Raw genomic sequence first — 18,208 nt, forward strand, 5'->3', positions numbered from 1 at the left:
AGCCCTTTGCATCCCAAGACACAGCAGCCAACTACGCCTGTCAGAGTTACCAGGAGTCTTCAGGGCTCTGATCTTCAAAAACCTTGACGTACCAAAAAAATAACTGGAAATGTGTTCTGGCTCTTCACCTCTTCCTCCTGACTCTTCCACCTCTCAGTAACACTTGCCCTGGGGCTGCAGCCTTCTGTCCTACGCAAGAACAAGCCCCACCACTGTCACAGCGCTCCTTTCTGCAGGCTCTGCAGGGTCTCAGGTGCTTCCAAATGTGTGAAATCCAGGCAGTTTATACCATATTGGCACGTACACCAATATAGTTTGCATGCCACTTGCAAATCGTGGCTTCCTTGAGTGTTTTACTGTGCGTCATGACTTGCAATTCAGTATTTTATATGCAGGTAGATCATTTCTGCGTGCATCACCAAAGCTACACGGTGCTAAGCCTAGGTCAGGAGAAGCTTGGCTGTCAGTATCCTGATAATCTCAAGTTTTAGTAAAGATGCCTTCAGTTACTTGTGTACGCAAAGAGAGAGACACTGACATCAGGACAGTCAATGAGTGGCTGTGTTCTCACCATCAGACTGAACACGATTATCTATGTTGAATATGAGCATTAAGTAAGCCAGAAAAAAGATGACAAATGCTTTTGTAAAAGGGATCATCAGAAGATACAGCAGGTTCACTGATCACTGACACTTGTCTTAACACATGAGCAATATCTCCTGAGAGCAGTAAGCAGCTCTCCTGTCTGGATGAAGACTGGCAGGAACCTATTTTATTTTGTTTATTTTATTTAATACAGCCTGTGTCTTGGGTAGATTGTGTTGCTGCTTGTGTCTACTTGAAAACTGGAGTAAATGATTTTGAACAGAAAAATCATTCATAGGCTCTGCAAATGTACAGAACCAGTAAAAACTTTAGGCTTGAAGATGTGAATAAAGTTGGATCTTGAAGGAGTTTGCCAGCTGGGAGCCTGCCATTTGCATTTGCTTTAGAAATACTTTCTTAGTTGCTAAATAAACTGCTTTCTTTGAGGAAAGTTGAAGAGGGAAAGTAGTCGGAGCTAATGTATACTAGTTGTTCAGATGATGTGGAAATGGTGATGAGAATTACCTAAAATGTGCTGGCTAAGAGATAAGCTTTCAAACTCTGCAAACCCTACATGGAGACTGGTATTAAAGCTTAACAGAGTTCTCATCCTTGTTGGTTTTTTTGGTGTGTGTGTGTGCTTGTTGTTGTTGGCTTTTTGTTGTTTTTTGTTGGTTATTTTGTTTGTTTGTTTGTTTTTTAAACCTGATGGGCTAATTAAGTGTCTCCATTACCTGTGGCAGATCAGCATTTCATTCCTAGCCTACATCTATTTTCAGATCTATCTATATTTGCTTCACAGGTCCTGTAGTTAGTTCCAGGCTATTTTTGTTTGGGCATCTATTCTCTCAGTGAACAGACAAGCTTTCTATTTATTGAAATTCTTCTTGGTACAGAGAAGATTGAAGCATAGAATTGATTAAAGAGGAGCACTTTGAACCTGTAAAATACAAACCCTCTTTCATTTACATTTCAGACTACACTTCACCCCATATTTGACAACATTCACTCTACAAATCCTGTCTCCGCAAAGTACTTAGATACTAGATTTAGATGCAGACGTATGATCATTTTCTGCCTGAACCTTGAGGACAGCTTAAATCTCAGTGCACTAAATTGGCACATTTATAAAAGCTCCAGTTTCTGCAATGAAACTGGTGCCTCACTTTCTGCAATAGGGCATAAAACTGCTCCACCAGAGATAAACACCACTTTGCTGTTATATTATATATTTTGATGAAGATTTGAATTTCTTGCTGACCTCTGCTCATGAACACCCCAATTAGAACATGAGGTCTGATTACAGCTCTTGAGGAAGATAAGGGAAACACAGATTTCAAAATTTTTTTTGGAAGATATAAGAGGGTGTAAACATAGAAACTTCACCTTGCAGAAGGTCTCACCACTAAAACACAAGCTATTTCCCAGCTTTCCTCCTCAACCCCTTCTCATGAACACCTACCAGAAATGGCATCTTCCCATTACTGCAAGAACAGTCAATCCCAGCCCTGAAGGGCTTTCTGATTCCCTGCGACTATTGAATTTTTCTGTGCTCAGCAAAACAGCTCCTCATAGCTCTCAGCATGCGGGACAGCACAGTAAGCAAAGTTGAGACACACACATATTAGTAGCAACCTCAAATCTGTGCCCAAGTCATTAAACCAACTTAATTAAAAAAAAAAAAAAAAAAAAAGTAATTATCAAGAGCATCTCAGTTCTGAAGGGGAAAAACTGTCCAAAGTAATTCAGCCACCTCTAATACACTGTATTTTATACAGTGCTGTTCTGCCTAATTAATGAATGTTTGCACAGTGCTTTGAGATCTTTGCCTAACAAGGAAGGCTAATATGTTGCTATGTGTAAATGTTAGAATTAAAAATTTAGAAAATATAGGAGTAGAAAAACAGGTTGCTCTTATCATTTCATCAAAGCCAGGTTTAACCATCATCTTTTTTTGGCTGCTTGCTTAATTAGATAAGCTGCTGAATTTAATTAACTCATCAAACCTAATTTGAAAAGATCTCTCAAGTCAGTAAGAGCTTGTCTTATTATTTCTATTCATTGCATTGAGTCTTTAATATCACCATTTTATTAGGATATTAATGGTAGACTTAATTGTGTTCTAATTTACTGCATTTACTCAGGTGGTGGCATTTTCCTCATTTTTTTGTGTCTGCATGTGAAAATCAATCAATTTAATTTAGGGCAGTGGAATTGCTCTTCTAGACCTCTATCAACTCAGCTACATGCTATCTCTTTTCCCATAAGTGTAATTTGGGTTTGTAAGGTGAAATTATTTCATAGGAAATCATCTTGAGTTTCTGAAGTCCCATTTACTGAAAAAGTGTTATGACAAAAATTATGTTCTGGGTGCTCTTTTGGGACTGTTTAACCAAATTGTTAGGTAATAAATTTGAAACTGAAATTGGTATTACAACTTTATAATTAATTTGAACACATCTGTGTGTGGTGCTCCAGACTGAAATTCCTTGAAAGTTACTAAAGAAGGAATTGCTAGCAAAGACTCTACATTGTAAAATTTCCTGTAAATTCTAAACCATTATCAGGATCTTTTTTTGGCCATCTTTTCACATTCCTTCAAGATTTGTCATAGAGAGAGAGAGAAAAGGTCAAGCAATTGCTTAAAATGAAAATTTATCGGTAAATTATTATTCTTCTGTAAAATATGTTCTACTGTAATATTAACTATGTATCTGATAGGAAGATTGCTATGAATTCTGGAGGAGTTAATGTCTATTTGTGGAAAGCTAGCTACATCCTTGGTGAAATCAAATGCTTTTCTACTACTCTAGCCAGTAGTTTTGCACCAGTAACCTTGCTCATGATTCTCTCCCTTGCTTTTTTTTTGTCTGTTTGAGATGTGCTTTCAAGTGCATAATTAAATAACTCATATTTCTCTGTTTTCCCTTAGAACGACTATCGGAAGCTATCTATGCAATGCAAGGACTTTGTCGTGGGTGTGCTGGACTTGTGCAGAGACACCGAAGAAGTAGAAGCAATTCTCAACGGAGATGTGAACATCCATCTGTGCCCTGAGCACCACCGGCCAAGTCTGAGCAGGATTAAACTTGCTATTAAATATGAGGTCAAAAAGGTAAGCTATTTCTTTTGTTTCCTGGTGGATACATCTTCACATCTAAATTATGCTTCCTTGATGTCACCTGGAAAATAATCAATGAGAGATTTCAATGGGACGAGGACTATCCCTAGAATTTCAACATTTCATGGTCTGATTTACATTTTCTCACATACTTCAATGTGGAGAAGGATATTTGCAAAGGACATGTTACAAAAGGTGTGGCATTTATTTTGAAGTTACAGACTTGAATGTACAGATGGCCCAAGGAACTGGCCATAGTGCATGGTGCTTCTTGTGCAGGTCATGACTACAAATCTCTGAAAACTTCAGCAGGGGTGAAAAGTTGTTACTATACCAAACTGAGGGTCTTCCACCTTTCACTTATGATTCACATGAAGTTGAGGGATGAACCTAGCAGATACTGTGGGATCTTTGGCCACAAATTATAAAAGCAGATAATTCAGTCCAGATCTTCAGCATTCCCAGATCATCTGTCTTTCCTTCAAACTTGATTTCTGCTTAGGCTGAGAAAAGAGCTGGGTGCTGCAGCCTAAGCTGAAGTCAGCAGACCAAGTGTCCAGTCTTACCTGTGTGCTCTCAAATGCTGCCTGACCACTTAGCTCAGACCACATCTTGTGTTGGTCTCCGGAAACACTTGCAACCATCAAAAATGTTACATTTTCTGTAATGTTATAGAAATAACCTATAAAAAGTAGCAATTCTGTTGTAGCCAAGAGCTTTTACTGCAGTGCAATGGAAAGTGGAATTCAAAATTTAAAAAATAAAAAAAAAATCATTCAGAGTGAGATCAAGACCTCAAAAAATCAACTTCTGATAAACTTGGAATTTTTTTTATAGCATATGTAAATAGAAGAACATTTATAAATATGTTTATCCTACATTCCCAGCTTCCAGTCTCCTAAAGCCCCAGATCAATTTTCTAAGAATTCAGATTTCTTCCAAATCTATAAAACAGAAGGAATATACATATTTTAAGGAAAAACATGAAGACTGAATTACTTTTGGAAGTATCTGAAACAAACATTCAGCTTTATGGAAGTATGTTCTGTGAATGGAAAATTTGATTCTGGCAAATCCTAGGCCTGGGTGGTCACAATTAATTGTTCCTACAATATGCATTGATAGAAACTGGGCTCATGCTACGAGATTTGAAGAGCGTTCTAAATTTTCAAGCTAACATCTGCTCTCTTTCCCCTCCCATTTCCACCACCTGCTTCAGTTTACCTCTTGACTGTGCTGCTGTGCTGGCCAGAGAAGGTCTTTTCCTGTTATGAAAGCCATTAATTAAATCAAATCTTAAAACTATTATATGAAATGAATTGCTTTCATGCAGGAGCACTTGGTACGGAGCCAAATATTTCCTCCTAGGATATCATGTCTCTGCATTGTTTTGTCACCAAAACTAAGGATAACATCTCAGTTTGCTCTTATTTAGATGCCTTTCAACAAGCTGGATCAAGTTTATTTATTGAAGCTGTTGCTTTAGTAACAGGAGGCTGAACTTGCTGTGGTGCTCTTTCAGAAAATGAACTCCTCTAAAAGATATTGACAGCACATAATCAAGGAATAGTCCTCAATGACCCATGGTCTGAGAATTACCTTTAAGTTGGTCAGAACATCAAGCCTTTTTAATGTATGAAGCCTTCTGCACTATTTTGTGTGTTTATTCTTCTAAATATTTGTGTCATACTTTAGATACCAGGACCATTAACCAGAGCTGAATTGCTGTTATTGTGCTTTTTCAAGCTCATTCATCCTAGCTTAGTTGGTTGCAGAGGAAATTTTCCTCCATTTCTTATGTTTTATATATATTACTTCATAATGCATGAACGCTGACCTAAAGCATCCGTGGCAGGTCATATACAGTTGATCTTTTTCTGTATAAATATCTTCCTGTGCCCAGGAAAGCTGAGTACCCTATCTGGAGCAACCTGTTGCTCACTGATGGTAACTGTTTAATTACAGAGCATAAATATGAGCATTTGTCAGCCTCATGTTGACTCTCAGGTTAGCACTTTTCAGAATATTCTTTTCAGTAGACCATATATGTCTATGTGTAAGATGAGGATTTAACTGCTAACTGGAAAGTAAGATAGTTTCATTTGTGCGAGACAGAGATACATTCAGATAAATGGCTTTGGTTATTGGCAGTGGCTTATGATAATAGACTGATATTTATCACACTGGCTGAACAAAGAGATTGTGTTATGGTAACACAGTAATGATTTCCTTAAGAGGTAATAGATCTCAGGTACAAGGTGTTTTTTATCCAGATGAGAGGTGTTTAGGCTTGTGTATACAAACCCTGTGCTTAGAAATCAATTTTCATTTTAATAAAATACTATCATAGGGAGGGGTGAGATGGAGGTTGAATTATTTTACATACTTAATAAGTCAATTCTTGGGCAGAATCTGTAAATTTCAAGGCACTTTTTCAAAGCTGGTGCAATGGCTTACACGAGATCACATGTGGTGCTCCAAGTGTGAAAGCCAGATGAGTCAGGTGCCCAAAGTGACTTCCCACCCACGGCACCCAAAACCCCATCACTTGGTCTGACAGTGCTGTCTTCCCAGGCCAAGTCTGAGTGCTGAGACACGGTGGCTCCAACTCACCCAGAAGCAGCTCCAGTGATGTGGAGACCTTTCCAGCTTTTTAACTGCACTCTGGAACTGGAATAACACAGAAATAGTTGTGTTTGACACTTCTTTTTGTCCTGGAAGTTCAGTTGGCAGGGTAGGACTAACGAAGGGACTACAGCTGTGCCTTCCAGCCCTGCTACCAGAACCTCCCCATCTTTATCATTAGCATCAGTGTTCAGATGTTTAATTTTGTATTATTGGCAAGCTCTAGATGAACCAAAGAAATAAAGGCATGCTTCCTTAAATAAGTATGGAGCTCCTAAAGTATTTTATACTTGTTCTTCCCCGTGAACTGCAAGAAGAATCCTAGACAAGACAACTTTAGGGACTTCATAATGGTGTGAGAAAAACAAAAAACAAAACAAAAGAGGTGTTAGTTTTTATGTCATTTTGTTTTGGCTTTTAATTAACTTAGTATTCAGATTAAATATTTACATTTGCACCTGATATTTTAGGAAATACTTGATTTTTTTTAAATATCAAGTTATATTGTTAGCTTCTTCTGTATTAGTACTTTAAGTGTATATGGTAGGCTTTTTTGATGAAAATTTGCAGAGAACAATTTATACTGTGTTCCACACAGTAAATCTGCAACTGGTACCTACAACAGGATTTTTCCCAGGACCTAAATGATCTTTCTCTGCACTTTTTCATTTGTGCTTCCCATTAGGATTCTCTGTTACCTTGTCCATTCACTACTCCAAAAAAGCAGTTCAACTGAAAGGCCATTGCTTCGTTGATCACTACCTTTTTTTCTAATTTACAAAACTTGAGATGAATCTTGGAAAGTCATTCAAGAACGCATCCAAAGTTGCAGACTTCACTTGCCTCTTTTTCCTTTTTTTTTTCCTGCAAAGTGTGCTACAAGCACATATGAGATGCCGATGAAAAAGCAAGTTTAAAGCTCTAACATAACTGAAGATTAGAGAAGGTCATAGAGAAGGTCACTGAAGAATTAAGAAACTCTGTTTGTACATATTTCACAGCAAGGAGAAAGCTAAAATTACAGTAGTTTACAAAGTGGTCTTTAAAAACACCTTATTACTATAATTCTCTACCATTCTTGAAAAAACTAAATAATCACTCTGTACCCTAGGATTCTTGGAAAACGGTACTCAAATGTCCTCCACTCAAGTTTTCCAGAGTAATTTCTCACCTCAAATTAACCATCTTAATGATTCACATTTCTTTGAAAATTATTATAGTAGGAACAGTTTGTCAAAAGCAAAACAATTTGCAAACATTTGAGCATTTACGAAGTCCTGGATGCCTTCCAAGAAATGGACTTTTAGCCCTTGTTATGGGATGGTTACAAATTTACTATTGTCTCCTGTGATATTATTTAGCTATGGTTCACACTTGCATATTCGAGTCAAGAACTGATTTCTCTCTTCTCCAGACATGCAGAGTCTTGAGCAAAGGAAGGAGAAAGGTTGGGTGCAGGAAGAGCATCAGAGCACCCTGCTGATGCTGGAGCAAGGCTGTTCAGGGGGTTTCTTCAGAGACTATAGGAGAGTGCAGGGGAAATTTGCAGAATTTTTTTTTTATTTTCTTGAAATATTTCTTAATTTTGTTTTCTATCAGATACTGGAAATACAGGGATAGTATAAGTTTTCCCTGTGTGTGAACTCATTTCTAATTAAGCCAGGGTGTGATTTCTAGCTGTGACAGGCATAGGCACAGAGTCTGGGACAGCTCTGTCCTGGATTCTTCCTTTGGACAACCAACAGTGAGAAAATGCAAGTTTTGATGTACCACAACAAAATGATTTACTGGTGTATATTTGTTTTACATTTTCGTCTATACTACTATGCTCCTTTATTGTCACTCTTTAATGCTGGCAGGGGATTTATATGTCAACATTAACCTTTAGATCTAAAGCTGTTGCTTCTCTGTGGGAGGTGACATTCATTCTCCTTTCACGATATCAGAATTACAGTTGCTATACTCTTTTAATTGCAAATGTTGAGTGTCCACCTCTGTTTTCTCAGCAGCTCAGTTCATAGAGATCACAAAGGCACCTTTCTCTTTCACGAGTTTTAATTTAATTAACAGTAAAACACACAAATTGGGTTTGAAAAAAAAAATTAATAAGAATTAAACAGAACACCAGATGGCTGTGTAAATCCTATTTAATAGAGAGCTGGAACAGGAACTTTTCTCATAACTGTATTATTAATAATTAACATATGGAGGATGCTCTGGACAGAATACTCATGGCTGCATTAGATTAGAATTTTTCACTACATTGGCCGCATGACTTAGGCGCTCAAGGGCATGAGAAGTCCCAGCTCCCATCAACTGCTGCAACAACCTGTGCTCCCCATTCGTTTGCTCAAAGGATGTGGTTTTACCCTGTACAATAGCTCATGCATGAAATGCCTTCCAGGGTGCTTCTCACCATTGAATGGGGCTCCAGCTGCAGCATTTCCACCCCTCACGGGAGCTAGAGAGGTTAGTCCTTGGATGGGCAAAAGAACCAGCCCTGCTCCTGTTGAGGAGACAGCTCTGCCCTTCAAAATGTGCAGTAGCAGACACTGCCCTGAACACAGGCTGGGGCAGAGCTCAGCTAACACACCTCTAGGAAGGCTAAGTGGAAAAGCTTGGCATTTGCAAGAGAAGCGTGAGAAAATAAGCTGGATAACAGAGGGCAGGAGAAGATGACAAGAAGTTGTGAATTCCTCCCTTCAGAGAGCAAGGTGTGTATTTGTGCCACATGCCATGTGGGTAGCTATGGCTCTGCAAGCTCTCCGTGCTCTCAGTTTGCAGTTATTCTGCCAATTCCAGCAATGCCATGCCCTACGGAGGTACTGCTGCAGAGGTCTCACTGGGACACACCACCCACTGCCTCACACATAATCTGCACTGGAGCCTTTGCACAAATGGAAAACTGCATTTCAGTAACCCAAATGAAATGTTGGAACTCCTCAGCTTTCAGAGCTACCTAGATCACAAAAAGTCTCTCTTGTGGCTGTTTGTCGTTCTCTGGAACAAAATTAAGTTTAGGAATTTCCCACAAACACTGACCTTTCTGTATTCCAGTGGTTGTAACATGCACAGATATGGTTTGAAGCAGGACAGGGTCATGTTTCACCATCTAAACATGAAGGCTCAAGGAGGTGAACACCTCAGGAAAAAAGGCTTTCAAGAAGTTGGCTTTTTGGTTTTGTTTCCATAATCTCTGTTGGGTTTTTTTTCTGCTCTTTAGCTTCAGGAATATTTAACTGAGTTCTGGTCAAATCATTGATGGCTTGGACTGTGGTGGTGGGATGAAAAGTGTCTCTTGTGTCCATCTCTGGAGACCTGGTTGATACTGTACAAATGTAGCTAAATTTCTGTGTAAACAGTAGAAACTCTGTAGTCATTCTGGACTCTTAAGCTTACCCATGTAATTTTTCTTTTACATTTTTAATTGCATATACAGACATTTTGTCAGAGGTTGGAAAGGAAAGGAATTACTTCTCTTCCTCACAGAAAGTGTTCCTAAGTTTCTAAGTATTTCATTAGCAAGGTTCCTTCCTCCCACTAAAATCTGTGGTTCTGATGATTTCCTTCTGCCCAGATGTTTTAATTTATTTTCCAAGTTGAATCTAATTTTGCTGTTTCCTGCCCATACCTCCATCCTCTCAAGGCTTGAATGAATCATATGTCCATCCTGAGTGGTGTTTGTAATATTCCCAATTTACTGTAATAGGCAGACTTAATTATTTTCATTTGCAAAGTGCCACAGGGTCTTAGATGTCCATCAAGATGCTGACAAGAGAGCACAGGAACATATCAAATCCATTGCATGCATGCCCATTACAGATGAAAGGACTTAAAATTACCTTTATTAATAATAAAATTCTCTTAGAAAGAGCGATTAATATGTCCTGCTATAAAACTGACCTTAGTTGCCTTCAGTTTTGGCTTCAGCTATTTTCCCCATAGGCACTTAACCTGCTAATGTGCAGTTTGGGTGGAAAGTCAGATGGGGATTGGTACAACCCTTCAAAAAAAAAATAATAAGATTCAGTATTTCAAGTTACTGGTGTTCAAATTTGGGTGTCTGTGTGGGTAGTGATTCAGGGTGCAGCTCTCCTACATGGGGTTCTTATCAGACACCTGTAGATGTCTGTGTTTGAGTACATTTTTGGGACTCGATACCTCATGGTGAGAGTCTCATCCTATGAGGGAGTATTTCTACCCACCAACTCTGCTGGAAGTGAAGCCATCTATAGAAGAGGCCTCTGAGTCTGAGCACCAGCCCAGCCTTTGCTCACCATGTAGCCAAAGAGAAAATAGTCTACTGATTCTCCTGTGTCCACTGTGGTTATTTTTTTATAGATATCAAAGGCAGCTTTCTATATGGTAACTTTTTTGTGGTATATTTTCAGATGAATAATTAAATAAAACGGACTTACACATGGTTCTGATCACGGAATGTTAGAGGCTGGGACTTCCAATTCATTTGCTTTTTGTCAGATAAATAATTCAGTGATAAGATTTATTCATATATGTAAAAAGAGGAGAAGACAAACATTAGCAACAAATCTCTTCAGAAACCATGCAGCTCACTGGAATATGAAACCGAAGTTTGCTCAAGAGCCAATCACCTCGTTTACTACACTATAGGAGAATGCTGAGCACAAAAAAGAGCCTCTGTCCTTGTCTCAGAGAAGTAAAATTATAAAGAAACTTTAGGCAGAACAAGGTTTAAACTGAACCAATTTTAGAATTTGTGTGAACTCTACATTTTCTAATTATACACCTCCAATATATCAGATTTAATTTTACATAACATGAATTGAAAATGTAACAGAGCAACAAAAAAATCCCCTTCCATTCCCTCTACTACTAAAAGGATTATTAATTTTGTGTTTTCGCTCAGCAGTGGAGAGCATTTCTGCCAACAGGTGAATTGCATTTGAAATGGTCGTGGCAGTTTTATTCATCCCATTACTTTTGTTTTGTATTAGGCTAATTTGTTTTTATTTGGTTTTATTTTGAGCCTGTTCACCATTCTAGTGCCTGATCAAATTATATTTCCATCCACGCTGCTTATTCTGATGGGACCACACCATCTCCTTACAGAGCTGTACCACACGGGTGGTTTGAGGCAATTACACAGGAACTGGGACACTGGGATGACCTTCACTGCCTTGGTTCTGTCTCCTCATCACTCTGCAAAGTGACATTTTGATCCTGTTAATGTTCTCACAGATTCAGCAGGGAGCAGAAGAACTATCCCAAACACCACACTTACTTTTGTAGGGCAGACTGAGTCACAGGAAAGAGATGTGATTGTAAAATGTAGCGATGATAAGGTTTTAAGTGTTCTAAATCAGATTTTAGATAACTCAGGCCAGCCAGCAAGTGGATCCAGATATTGGATTTCCATAAAATTGGGGAATATGTGAGTATCTTTGGATTTGGTGCAAGCATTTCCCCACTGCCAAATGGCTCTAAGATGAAAGATATTTTGGTTTAGAAACGTGCACGTGCAAGATTTTACAAAAGATGTAATTTATTATTAAAACCATAATAAATACTTCTGGGTTTGTGCCTTAAAAGTAACTCAGTGACTGAGGTTGCACAATTTTGTTTAGTTTTGTTTTTTCTTCCCCTAATAATTACAGCTAATCTGGGCTCTACCTACAAATACAAACATTTTGCCTTTGCTACCAGGTTTATAAAGGCTGAAGTTAGACTCCAGATATCAGGTCTGAATATTCACCATGACTGTCACAAAACTCATCTACAGGATGAGCAAGAACCTCATGAATATGTGTGTGATTCCATTAGACAGTCAAATGAGCCCCAGGGATGGGGAAAATCTGCAGAAATCCCCAGGGCAGGAATGTTTCCTTGATTCATGTTATCTGTGTGTGTCTGCAGCAACACAAATATGAAGTAGTGTTTGTTTTTATGTAATGGTCAGATAATATTGAAATTAGTCTTGAGCAGTAAAATTCTATTTCATGTAAGTTGAACAGGGTTCCATGAAATTACTTTTTTTTGCCTCCAGATGAAGGAATTTGGACCTGTTGATTTATTCTCCTTTGTAAGGTTACTCTGGTGCAAAGTGTTTTAAAAACTGGGCTGTAGCCATGCATAGAATTTAACTATAATATACTAGGTCTATTTTGTGAAAAGGTCAGAGTCTCAAAACATGGATATTTGGATTGGAACTTCACTTATTATTTTTAATGCATAAATAGTAGGGCAAGTAGTTTTCTATTTCTTACTGAGACTTTCTACAGTTTTATGTGCACCCCTTATCAGGCACAACAGCAAATAGTGAGCCACGTTCAAGCTATATTTATTCTCTGACAACCTCATTTGTCATGCTTTAATGGCACAAGAACTTGTGAAAGGCAATTTTTTCCTCACTCCGGATCATGAAATAAATGTATTATATCCCATCTGCTTCTGTTAAGGTCTCTCAGAATAGTTTCTTCAAAAAAAGGGCCCTTTTTTCACTTGAAGGTTCACAGAATAGAGTACAAGGTGAAGATAAGAACAGTCATACGCATATATTGGCCTTTTCTTATACTTTGTATTTCCTAGCAAGCTTCAGTAACTTCCACTGAGCTTTGTCATCTCCTGCATCAGGTGAAACAATTCTGTAGGTAGAAGGGTCTTTCATGGGATCAAAAAATTATTCTGATATATTTTTAATTTTTTTTAGGTTTTTGTTTTGTTTTTCAAAAAAAGGTATGTTTTGGTTCAAGCAAATTATTTTATTTAGATTCTCTGTTTGGGTTTCGAGATTTTAAAATACTTAAAATATCAAAGGAATCTTCAAAAATAAGAAGTGGTTTGAAAGCAAAGTAGTTACGTTTCGGTTTAATATTTTCATTGCCTTTTTCTTCTGTCTTGTCCATGTGGGCATGTTTTTACCCTTTAATTCATCTGAACCTCTTTGGTGAAATGGCAGTATAGCTTTTACTCTTTCGGGGCACAGCAGTAATATCCCGCTTCCACATTTCCCTGCATTTCTTCCACCCCATCAATGTTGGCTGGTATTCCCAAAGCATCTTCAGCAACCCGCTAAAAAGGGATAATTTCATATCTCCTTTGATGAGGATTTTACTGGCAGAAACACGACACTGGTTTTGCACAAGCGCAGCACCGCTGCCCAGCAAATTCCAGCGCACCTTCCCAACCAGGGATGACTTTGGTCCTGCTGGAAACACCCGCACAGAGAGCTCAGCTCTGCCTTTGTTTGTCCAGGAGGTGTGTCATGAAGTCTTCTTAATCATACTTAGGTACTTCCATCTTTTCAGAGGACAAATGTGTGATTCAGATGCCACTATGTATGGCTCTTTACAGAAGCACTGCTCATATGCTGCTTGGAGACATCCTTGGCAAAATGGGAAAAGCCACACATCCAATCCCTTTAACTCCCCACACATTTTCCCATGTAATTCAGCAGCACAGGGTGACAATTGACTCAAAAGTGTCATTAAAACAGTTTCAGCTTTTTCACTACGATCTCCGGCATTTAATGCATTATGCACCCAACCAGGGGTTCCTGTGAGCAGGTGCTGCATCTTATTAATAGAATGTGTTAATCAATATAGGCTTGCAGAAGCAATGAGCTACATCAAAAGACAAATGTTTAATAATGAACCCAGAAAGGTTGTTCAAAGGGCACGAACACAGCTACATGATGGAAAGAAAGGTGGCTCATCCCTGCCCCACCAGTGTGTCTTGACATTACCAATGTTCTCCTGAAAATTTATTTATGTAGCTCCTTTTCTAGCTCTCACTCACTGATTAAACACACTGCTGCTCATCTGAATTGCAGCTTTTGTTTGCTGAGTTTTGACAGTGTTATAAGGATTACAGTGAAGGGACATGCTGGAAAGGACCCAACGGGAGTATCTCCGTGAAAGCAGGGAAGTTAAAGTCACAAGTTTGTGTTGTTAGTTCTGACATGCAAGTTTTCAAAGCGTTTTTCACTGGTTTACTGATAAGTTTTTCCTTCCTACCTCAGCCTCTGGTTATTTTGCGTAGGGTGCATTAGCAAAGCAAGATGATCCTGTCTGAGTGATTCTTTTGCCTTGATGGTAGATTTCTGCACTAACAAGAGAATTAGAATTATTTCAGTAATAAAAAGGATACTGCTTTTTTCTGCATGATTAATTCCAGCCCTCTGAGGCTGACTTCGGCCTTTTACCTGTCTTGCAGTCAGTTTCCTTTTTTCTGCTGAGACCATTTTTCTGTCCAAGATAGATTTTTTTTTTTTTATTTATTTTTTTTTCCTGTTTGATATCTTTGCATCGTCTGATACTCTAAGGAATTTTCTGGATTTCTTCATCTGTCTATAGCCTATCTTTCATGTGCCACAGGATAAGAGAGATGCCCTTCAAATGGGGTGTTTTGCACAGGGGATTTAAACAGTGCTTTACCACTGACAACTTAGGCAACCACAGTGCTAATGCTGAACAGCACCAGTAACCAGGTGCTCATCACAGACTTTCTCTGTCTGATATAACAGAAACTAAATAATGAAAGTCTCTCTATTAGTGTTTTCTATCAGAAGTAAATTCCTATACAGTTATAGAGCTATAAAGGTACTTTATTGTATGTATAGTGAAACTCATGCATTTTTGAACAAGTATTCTAAGGAAAAAATCTCACTCTGTCATGAGAGCTGTAAAGTGCTTTCCCACAATGCGTATACATGATAAGCTACAAGGAAGAGCTGCCATACATCAAATTAGATAGCAATGTGGAAAAGTTATTGTTCAATGCGGTATCCACAGTGGTCTTTAAAACGTTCTCTTTATTTCTATGTGTAAAACAATTCACTTGGGCCCTTTGAATTATGACTGAAGGCTTTGAAAGATCTTTTCCATGTTCTGGGGAAATATTCACCTCATTTATTTAATTCTCTGTAGCACAGAACAGTGGCTTTCGGAGGTGTTAATGCTTTCCTGTGTCTTTTGGTGGCTCTCAAAAATGCCACTTTGGCAGCTTCTTTATTTGACCCGGCTCTTCAGATCCGTGACTGATTTAATTCTTTTTTTTTTTAGACTTTTTTAACTTATTAAAAAAGTGTGTAACTGATAGGCTGAAAGTGCAATTTTCTTCCTAAATCACAGAGGTATATGCATGGTATAAGGAAAACCCACAGCCATTTATTGGAGTCCCTGTGCCATGGGACCAGAAAAGCTGCCACTGTGGTTTCTGAATGCAGAAGCATCACAAAGAATTTTTCTTGAGCTCCCAGATTCTGATATATTTACCTTTATCAGCTTGGAAAGGGGTCACTGTGAATGAGATAAAGAACTTAATGCTTTTAAATTGCTCTTTTTGGACCCACGCCATTCCCTCCACTGCCAGTACTTCCATTTCAATTAGTGATATCTTGCCCTTCTGCACAGCCCCAGCCACACCGATCTTGTTGTAACGCTGCCTTTCTCTTCTGGGATGCAGCACAGGAGCAGCCACATTTGCCCATAAAAGCCTCCCAGCCTCCTTTTCCAGCACTGTAGAAAAGGAAAATAACATCTAATCGGAACTTTGAGAACACATTGCAACGTTTAGGCCTCTGAAATTCAATATGCCACACCACCATTTTTCATTACACTTTGAAGTATTCTGCCTTGAAGCTTTTATCTCAAACTCTGTTCTCTTCAGTGTCTACAACACTAAGCAAAACATTAGTGTAATCTTTAACTTGCTGTCGGTGTCCATTCCCAGAGAAGAGAGAAAGTTAAGTGGTTCTGTAACATCTCTGATGAGATCTAAGACTGATTACTGAAATATTGGTGGAGAGAGGGTTGGCGTTGTCCAAGGGTCACTGTGTATTTCATTAATATCTGATGGAGCAAACATAATGAAAAACTGCGCTGCTTGCTGTAAGCAAATAACAGATCAAAACTCATTCATGCTCTTAATTTTCTTATCCTGATCTTATTTTCCCCTTATTTTTGTAATAATCAGAGTAAGATGAACACTATCAAGGCTCTATGGCATGCTGCCAATCTTTATTGCCTTAAACAAAATAAATTGTTCCAATGAACTGGGTTTTATGGCGATTCCTTCTCAATTTTCCTATATTTGTATTTTTATTGTAGCTGTTTCCAGACCGAGTGAAACAATGAACAGATTAAAATGTCCGATGAATTCTCTGAAATGCCAACCAGCAAAAGTCTTTGTCAGTCTCATTGCCAAGGACAACTGAATTTCTTTGTCTTAACTGATTCCCATAATGCAGTGAACAATTACAAGAGCAGGAGGAGGCCTGGCTGTAGCTTTTGCCCTTCATCTCAGAAGTCTGCACATCTACCAGTGTAATTTTCCTTTCCAATAATTGCTACAATTGCTGTTGAATTCATATCTGAAAGTAAAATTTACAAAGGGAATCAATTCTCTGTCTAGCTTCCTTCCATTTCATCCTTCTGTCTCTTTGCCACAAAGATAATAAGCCCTGGAAACATTAACACAAACATAAACACTGAGCATTAGGAAATGCCTCCTTGCAATACTGCTGTCATCACCTTAACCCTAAACTTCAAATGCTCAGAATAACTAGGACTGACAATTTATAGATTATCATTTTTGAAAGCAGTGTAAAAGAAAGATTATTAAAATGTTAATATTTCCAGGAAAAAAAAAAAAAAAAAACTATATAGACAAAAGAGGTTAAAAGTACTAATCAAAGTTCTTCACTGTGATTGATTTATTCAGTGGAAGGGGTAAAGTCTTATTTTCTATTTTTCCTTTTTGAGAAATGCAGTCCCCAAAGCCTAATTCATCTGAAGAAACACAGTTTAAATAGCTGCTAATGTGCTGTTAAAGAAGAAAATGCACTATTCCACAGCAATCCTAATTACTGTGCAACTGTATTTCATTCTGCCCTAGCAATAAACTGATCATTGAAACTCACAGTAACGGCTTTGTTATTATGCAAACATCTAGAAAAGAGTCTATTAAATTCCCAATTTGACCATCGTTTCATAGACAGTGAAGACGAAAGAAGAGTTTGAGTTTTCTCTACTTTTCAGTCCCAGTAAAACTCCAGATGACAGCTGGAATTCCCCCAGTTGCTGAAGCTGAAGCAGGGACATGGGGCAGCTGCCAGATGTGGTCCATGTCCACCCTGCCAGGCCAGGCCCACTGCGGCCACCAAAACCCCCAGTAAGCTCTGCTTTCCTCCTCTTCACCTTCTCCATCCTCCCCCTCGCCTCCAGAAAGTTCTGCTTTTTGTAATAGTGGAGGGTTTTACATTTCCCTCCTAAGAATATTTATTCAGCCACAGAACTAATAAATGAAACACTCAGTTCTGCTAATGCAATCAGCTACATTAGCAACATATTTATTTTTCATCTTTTCTTTCAGTTATTTTACCTATTAATTATCTTCCTTTGTGATTAAAGATAGTCACATGCTAAATTCAATCACCCTGAAGAACAATATGAAATAAAGAAGTTTGAGCTTTTATTATAAATCTCTTCTGTGGGATCCAGTGGTGCTGTAATTTTACCATTAAGAAATTGCCCTTTTCAGTTGTCTGCTGCTCACCTTTTTTTTTTTGTTCTGAACAATAAACTGCAGAAGACTCTCAGTTACAGGATACAAAACATGTACTTTCTGTACCGGAGAACCAGAGCTTTTCCTACTGCTTTTAGATTTGTCTTTTTGTCCGATCAGTAAAGAATGAGCTGTCATTTTTGAAAGGTACTCTGAGATAAAGCATTCAAAGTAGCAAAATACCAGCCAGACCTCTTATAGTTTACAGGAGGAGAACCATGAAGAACGGTTCACTTTGGCTCCATATGCAGTGAATAGAGCAATATAATACTAGTGCTGTGGTGAGCTACCATTTCAGTGGCCTATCACTTTAGGAAGTTATCAGAGTTTTGGGGT

General features: G+C 38.4%; 1 protein-coding gene across 3 annotated transcripts in view; it reads left to right on the forward strand.

Moving 5' to 3' along the window:
- The window catches only part of TRPC7 (transient receptor potential cation channel subfamily C member 7), a 76,389-nt gene that overhangs the window by 25,530 nt on the left and 32,651 nt on the right, over positions 1-18,208 (forward strand). For all 3 annotated transcript variants that reach the window (XM_065029942.1, XM_065029941.1, XM_065029940.1), the window contains exon 3: positions 3,518-3,700. In XM_065029942.1, coding sequence (XP_064886014.1) covers positions 3,518-3,700 — 183 coding nt within the window. The remainder of the gene's footprint in view (positions 1-3,517; positions 3,701-18,208) is intronic.

Source organism: Columba livia, chromosome 14, assembly GCF_036013475.1.
Source record: "Columba livia isolate bColLiv1 breed racing homer chromosome 14, bColLiv1.pat.W.v2, whole genome shotgun sequence".
Taxonomy (NCBI): domain Eukaryota; kingdom Metazoa; phylum Chordata; class Aves; order Columbiformes; family Columbidae; genus Columba; species Columba livia.